Below are 7,500 nucleotides of genomic sequence, written 5' to 3'. Positions count from 1 at the left end.
CACTGTCCACACTGTGGTTACACACTTAGCGTATAGTTTATCATATACTTTTGAGGACCATATGAGGGACACAACCCTCAAAGATACCCGCTGATTGTGGATAACGACTTTACGATGAGAAACACACACCCATGGTATGAATAGCTGAGTACATGTGTAACACACACACACACACACACACCAAACACAGACATAAAATGGCAGGACATTTGTGGGGGAAAAAGTGTTCTCACATTGACGAGTTGGAACACACCCGTAGCAATTTTGGTCCTCAAGTATTGATCACACACACAGACACACACACACACACACACACACACACACACACACACACACACACACACTTATTCCACTGCTTGGTTGAATTTCCCATTGTCCTACGTAATTTAGAACGACCATTAACCGTATGTTATTTGCACACCTATGAAGTAGATCCATTTTTGGCCATTATCACACTTGTATATTAATTCGCTGAACTTCGTTAAGTTTAAATGAACTGTCACGTTGCATCCGAGGGCCGGGTGTTAATAACTTGGAACAAAAGTTCAAAACTTGGAACACACACACGCTTCCCCACACACACCCTTGTGTACCTGTGAGGTCATCCCACACCAGAAGTTGGAGTAGGCGGCTCTAGACTCCAGCATGGGCGCCACGATGGTCTTATCCTCCTGAATCAGCTTCCACAGAACGTCAGGGTCCGTCAACAGGTTATCACAGTCAACCAACTAGAGAGAGAGATCCAGAGAGAATTGAGAGAGAATGAAGATAGATAGATACTTTATTGTTCCCCAAGGGGAAAGACAGAAAGAGAGAAAGAAAGAGAGAGAGACAGACAGACGGACGTACAGAGAGATAAATACACAGTGAATGTGAGAGCACAGCTCCCCCTTAAATCTTCATCTGAAATGAGATTTAGTTTGTTTATTTCTGTTGTGGATTATGCCACTGTGTAAGTCACATGCAGACAGCCGGTTGTTAGACCAAAAACTGCAGTACTGCATTCAGCCACTCTGGGGCAGAGGGTGGTCACACCGGCCTGGCACACTTGCCCAGCGCAGTCCAGAGAGGGATCAAAAGCTGACCAAGAACATTTATGTTGTGGTTTGGCTCAAACGCAGAAGCGCACACGCACACACACACACAGACAGGCACACACACATACACACAAACATGCACACACACATACACACAAACATGCACACGCAAACACACACACACACACACATAGCTAGACAGCGAGCGAAAGAGAAGGGAGGGGGGGAGAGAGAGAGAGAAAGAGAGAGAGAGAGTGAAACAGTAGACTCTTAGGATATGGTAGATCCATTGCATGAACAGTACATTGCAAAAGCCAGTGTGCTGATCAAAGCCACGCGAAACCCGTAACTATGAGTAAAGTCAAAGGAGTCATTTCTCCAAAAGAGCTGTAATTTGAAAGAATGTGATTAAAAAACATTGGCTTATTTTTAAAATCGGGACTTATTCCGAAGACGCCATGCCGTTTTAGATGCAGTGACCGGTTCCAGATTTAAATGTATGCTGGTACATGAGTTGCCTTGTCCAGTGAGAGAGTGACTTTTACTTTTTTTAAGTATATGTAAGTATAAGTATATATACTCTTTTTGATCCCATGAGGGAAATTTGTCTTGCATTTATCCCAATCCATTTATCCTCAGCATCCGTGAATACACAGTGAGGTGAAGCACACACACTGCCTGCAACAACAGTGTACAAACCTTGTCAAAGTTCACCGTGCCTACTGGTGTTGAACCGGCAACCCTCCGGTTACCGAGTGCTAACCAGTAGGCCACGGCTGCCCCAAATTTTATTTACAGATGAAGCATGATCTTGGAAAATATGCTTCAGACAACACAGACACACACACACACACACACACACACAAACAAATGTGCACTTCTGCTGGAATATTTTGATCCATGAACTGCAGTGTGTCTGGCCAGTGCGAGAAGAGACCAGTCTCTTATTACTAGACATCTCAAGGTCATGATTTTAAGCTTACCTGCAGATCTGCCGAATGTAATTGAATCTCTCTCACACACACACACACACACACACACACACTCTCTCTCTAAAGTTACATTAACACTCAAAACGCTGAACTACTATGTAGTGTTTTGGTCACCTCTCAGTTTGGCTGTTTATTTGATATTTTGTACAAGCAGACTCACAGACTTCTGCGTTTACAGAACTGAGAGTAGGAAGACCCTGACTTCTTGACTTGCACTGCAAAAACTGCTTATCCAACCAAGTCTTATTTATCTTATATTATATTATTAAATCATGACCTTTCTGTGTCTCTGAGGTCGATGTGAGCAATGCCTTTAGGAGGGTTAATTGTAGAAAAGCTGCTGGACCGGATGGAATTTCTAACAGCGTTTTGAAATCCTGCGCTGCTCAGTTAGCTCCTGTGTTCACTTATATCTTTAACACATCATTGGCTCAAGAGACCGTTCCTACTTGCCTCAAGCAGTCTGTTATTGTTCCAGTACCGAAAAACAAAAGTCCATCATGTCTGAATGACTACCACCTAGTAGCCCTAACAGTGATGAAGTGTTTTGAGAAGCTTGTGAAAAAACATTATCTGCTCATCCCTCCCTGCCTCCTTCTTCCCCCCTCCACTTTGCTTTACAGAGCCAACAGGTCTACAGAGGATGCCATCTCAAACCTCATGCACACCACCTTAACTCACCTGGAGGAGGGGAATGGGAATTATGTGAGGATGCTGTTCATTGACTTTAGTTCAGCATTCAACACGATAGTACCTCTCACCTTGGTCACAAAGATGAAGGCCTTAGGACTGAACACCACCCTGTGTCACTGGATATTTGACTTCCCCTCACCAACCGTTCACAAGTGGTTAGAGTGGGGGTCTGACATCTGACACATTAACCATCAGCACTGGTGCTCCCCAAGGCTGTGTTTTTGAGTCCACTGCTGTACAACATCTACACACATGACTGCAAAGCCAACAGTAGTCATACCTCCATCATCAAGTTTGCAGATGACACAGTGATCTTGGGCCTGATTAGTAACAACAATGAACAGCTGTACTTGGATCAGGTTGATGAGGTGGCACAGTGGTGTCAATCTAACAGCTTGACACTGAATGTCAATAAAACCAAGGAAATGGTAGTGGATTACAGAAGGAAGCAGCAGAACTACAGTTACACCCCACTAATGATCAGCGGGCATCCTGTAGAGAGAGTCACAAGTTTTAAATACCTTGTTGTCCACATTACTGAAGACTTAACATGGACTGTTAACACTCAATATGTTCTGAAGAAGTCCAGACAACGACTCTACTTCCTTCGTCAGCTAAGGAAATTTAAAGTTTCTACATCCATCATGAAGGCCTTCTACACTTCAGCGGTTGAGAATGTTCTAACTGGTAGCATCATCACCTGGTATGGGAACTCCACAGTTAGAGATTGTAGTACTCTGTGCTCAGCTGAACGTACTATAAGAACTCAACTCCCTGCTCTACAAGATATCTATTCCAGAAGAGTACTCCTAAGAGCCCAAAAGATTCTGAAGGACTCTTCTCATCCTAACAATGGATTATTCCTACCACTGAAATCAAGAAGACGCCTATGTAGTCACAAAGCCAGAAAAGAGAGACTCAGGAGAAGTTTTTATGCCTAGGCCATCCAAACTCTGAACTCACACTATACTGACTTTGCACACATTCAGTCCTCAGCACTCAAACATTTCCCAAACCTGAACTCACACTATACTGACTTTGCACCCCCCCAGCACTCATGACCCACACACACACACCTACATGACTCTAGCACTTTTACATCCCTCTCCCTATGCTACAGACCTTTATTTATTTTCTTATTTCATCATACGTCAAAACACACACACACACACACACACACACACACACACACACATCTGACTTTCTCCAACTTTTGCACATCTCTATAGAACTTTTTATTTATTTTTTTGATTTCTCCTCCATCCATCTACCCATGTCCTTGATTGCCTAGCCTTTCTGCCCCCCCCCCACCCCCATCCCCAACACACACACAAAAGCACACACACTTATATCATCACTGTCATCACCTCACATACATACTGTACAGCACACTGCTTGCTACAGTAAGCCTCCTCTACATACTTAGTACATACTCATACATACTGCACACTGCCCCCAACCCACACATACACAGCACATTGTCTTCAGGATCTTCTCCAACACACATCCTCTACATGCTTACACATACAGTACTCTGCTTGCAATAGTAACCATACTTGTCCCTTCATACACACCATTATTTCATCAGGAAGCAACACACGCCCCCAACATACTTACAACACATTAATACACAGCACATTGTCTCATCAGGAAGCTTCTCCAACACACATATTGCACACTGCACAATGCCCCACATACACAGCACACTATCACATCTCCCTTGTCATCCCCCCAACACACACACCAAGACCCTGGCAGTTGGGTTAGCCCCTTGAGCCATGGATCTGCCCAAGGTTGCTCTTGGGTGCCCCCCCCCCTCCCCAATCTTCTCTTATGCAGCCCTTGCCACTTAATCTACTAAACTCCTCTTCTACTGCACTTTTTACACCCCATAAATGCACAAATAGGCTGACACCAGACATAATTTCACTGCATTTCTTACATCCAGTCACTATATGCATGTGACAATAAACTTCCTTGTATCCTTGTATGTTGTATTAAAATCTAGTTGGTATTGGGGGTTTTTTTGAGGGGAAAAAAGACTTACCTAGCGGCACTCTCGTAAGATCATTTTGATTGAATGTATTTGCAGCCTGTCTTATTTTAAGATGTAACACGTATCAAGACAAATTAGTTTGACACGCTGGCCTGCCGAATTTGCTACAAATACAAACAGATGTGCAAAGATGTGCATTCGGATTTGCATGTTCTGAGGGCTCTGGGACAATGAGTCGAATGTATTTATATGGTAATAAAGAGAACGTGTTTAGGTTGATAGGGGAAATCATTTTGACCGAAAGAGGGGAAGGATTAGAGTGACGCACCAGGAAGTAGTCGGACCACATCTCGCGGGCAGCGTCCAGTGCGGCCTGCCGCAGCTTCATCACATGCTCGTAGCGCAGGTTGGTCCAGTGCTTCGGGCCCATCTCGTCCTCGTAGCCACTAACAAACACAAGCGCACACACACACACACGATATAGGTTTATACATTCAGGCATGCACATATGATATAGTGGTATACAGTCAGGCATGCACATATGATATACTAATATACATTCAGGCATATATGAACATGTTATATACATTCAGGCATATGCACACATGAGGAATACAGTTAAATGCATCCTGTTAGTGTTACTGCCCAATCACCAATGAGAACAAACGTAATAGCTACAAATTACTCTTTAATCTTATACGGATTATCCACCTCTAAGATACTCTGACTTGGACCGAATCAGAACTCTTTAATCTTTAGATATAAAGTATCTATCTATCTATATATATATATATATATATATATATATATATGTGTGTGTGTTTGTGTGCGTACGTGCTAGTGTTTTTGCGTCTGCAGGTGTGTGTGTGTTAGTATTTGTGTGTGTGTGTGTGTGTGTGTGTGTGTGTGTATATATATGTGTATAATACCTTGGCTCCTCCTGTGGTCTCCACTCCACATAGTGATAGAGGCTCTGGACCTGGATCAGCCACTCTCTCAGGATCGCCGTGGTGTTGTCAATATTATGGTCTGTCGCCACCCTGCAAACCAGAGCAGAGGCACGACACATCAGAGACGGACATGATGGAGGGAAGATGAAGAAAGAGAGAGAGAAACAGAGAGAGAAGGAACAGGAAAAAATCCTATGTTCCTTATGGATGAGTGTGTGTGTGTTCTTCTCAGACAGAAAATAAAACTCTTTGAAAGTGTGTGTGTGTGTAAAAGGGGCCACTTAATCTAAGTTAATTAATTATATTAATAGTAAGCAGAGAGAAGTGAGGCAAGGAAAGAGGGACAGCAGACATAAAAATAACATAAGAAGAAAGATATAAAAAGCAAACAGGAGATTTATTTATATAAAGTCTTTGCATTCTTTTCTCTCTGCATCTTAAAAAGGGTCACATGCAGCAACATAGAATGTTCGCAGGACATCAGCACCCCTGTTGTTGAGGAAAGTTCTAGCACTGAGGCAGAAAGAGAGGCCAGTCAGCCAAGGAGGGAGAAGATTAATAGTCATAGGCCTGGGGTTAGATGGCCAGGCGCAGCAGAATGTAGAATGTGGGAAGATGTTAATAGTGATTTGGTCAGCATCCTGGGTCAGCTCAAGGGGACGGCTGAAAGCAAATTAGAGAAAATGGGAGACATTATTTATAGCTATGGTAAGGAAAGATTTGGGACTATTGAGATAAGGACAAAACGGCAACATGAGGTAGTCAAATATAGGCGCCAGCAGGAGATAGATAAACCTATCAAGGAGAGGAGGCAGCTTAAGAAGCAGTGGAGAAAAGCTACAGATGATGAGAAGGAAGGTATTGACTGTCTACAGGCAGATGTGAGGGAGCGGTTGGCAGTGCTAAGAAGAACTGAAAATATTAGGAAAAATAGTAAGAAGAAATCACAAGCTCGACTAGCATTCTATAAAGACCCATTTAAGTTTATTAAGTCTTTATTCGTAATGCAGAAGAGTGGTAGTCTTTTGGAACCTAAGCCGAAGCTTGAGGAGTATTTAGAGGGAGTGAACAAAGATAGGGAGCGGTTCAGAGAGATGGTACTTCCTGCTGATATCCCACCTATTGGTGAATTAAGTAGCCAATGCGACGATAGTCCACCAAAGTGGAAAGAGGTGCAAGAAGTAATAAAACGTGCAAGGGCCTCTTCAGCCCCGGGACCTAATGGAGTGCCCTACCGGTTGTATAAGAGTGCACCAGATGTTTTAAGATTTCTATGGCAATTGATGAAGATAGTTTGGAAAAAGCAGTATTCCCAAGGCTTGGCGGAGGGCTGGGGGAATATTTATTCCCAAAGAAAAGGATGCAGTGGAGATTAATCAATTTAGGCCAATTAGTCTACTGAATGTTGAAGGGAAGGTTTTCTTCAGTGTGGTGGCACGGAGACTGACAAATTACCTTGAAAGGAATAAATTAATTGATACCACGGTGCAAAAAGCTGGAATTCCTGGCTTCTCCGGGTGCTTAGAGCATACCAGCATGATTTGGCACCAAATTCAATTAGCAAAGCATGAGAAGAGAGACCTGCACGTTGTGTTCTTGGATTTGGCTAATACTTTTGGGTCTGGGCCGCATAGTCTGTTGTGGGAGGCCTTTGATTATTTCAGAATCCCGGGTAGCATTAAAAGCCTAGTAAAAGCATACTTTCTGGATATTCAATTATGTTTTACTACAGCTGATTACACCACAGGGTGGCAACAACTCGAGATAGGAATCATGGCAGGATGTACCATCTCCCCACTTGCTGAGTAAACCCTTGTCGAGTAAGGCTTCTG

The 7,500-nt window shown here is 43.3% G+C and overlaps 1 protein-coding gene across 1 annotated transcript in view; it reads right to left on the bottom strand.

Moving 5' to 3' along the window:
• Window positions 1–7,500, bottom strand: part of colgalt1b (collagen beta(1-O)galactosyltransferase 1b) — a 25,080-nt gene that overhangs the window by 6,849 nt on the left and 10,731 nt on the right. The window contains exons 2-4 of the mRNA XM_048248318.1: window positions 5,648–5,758; window positions 5,047–5,164; window positions 594–728 (exon numbers count right to left, since the gene is read on the bottom strand). Coding sequence (XP_048104275.1) covers window positions 594–728; window positions 5,047–5,164; window positions 5,648–5,758 — 364 coding nt within the window. The remainder of the gene's footprint in view (window positions 1–593; window positions 729–5,046; window positions 5,165–5,647; window positions 5,759–7,500) is intronic.

This window comes from Alosa alosa, chromosome 7, assembly GCF_017589495.1.
Source record: "Alosa alosa isolate M-15738 ecotype Scorff River chromosome 7, AALO_Geno_1.1, whole genome shotgun sequence".
Classification (NCBI taxonomy): Eukaryota; Metazoa; Chordata; class Actinopteri; order Clupeiformes; family Clupeidae; genus Alosa; species Alosa alosa.
The sequence above is the reverse complement of the archived record's forward strand: the minus strand, read 5'-3'. Positions and strand labels throughout refer to the sequence as shown.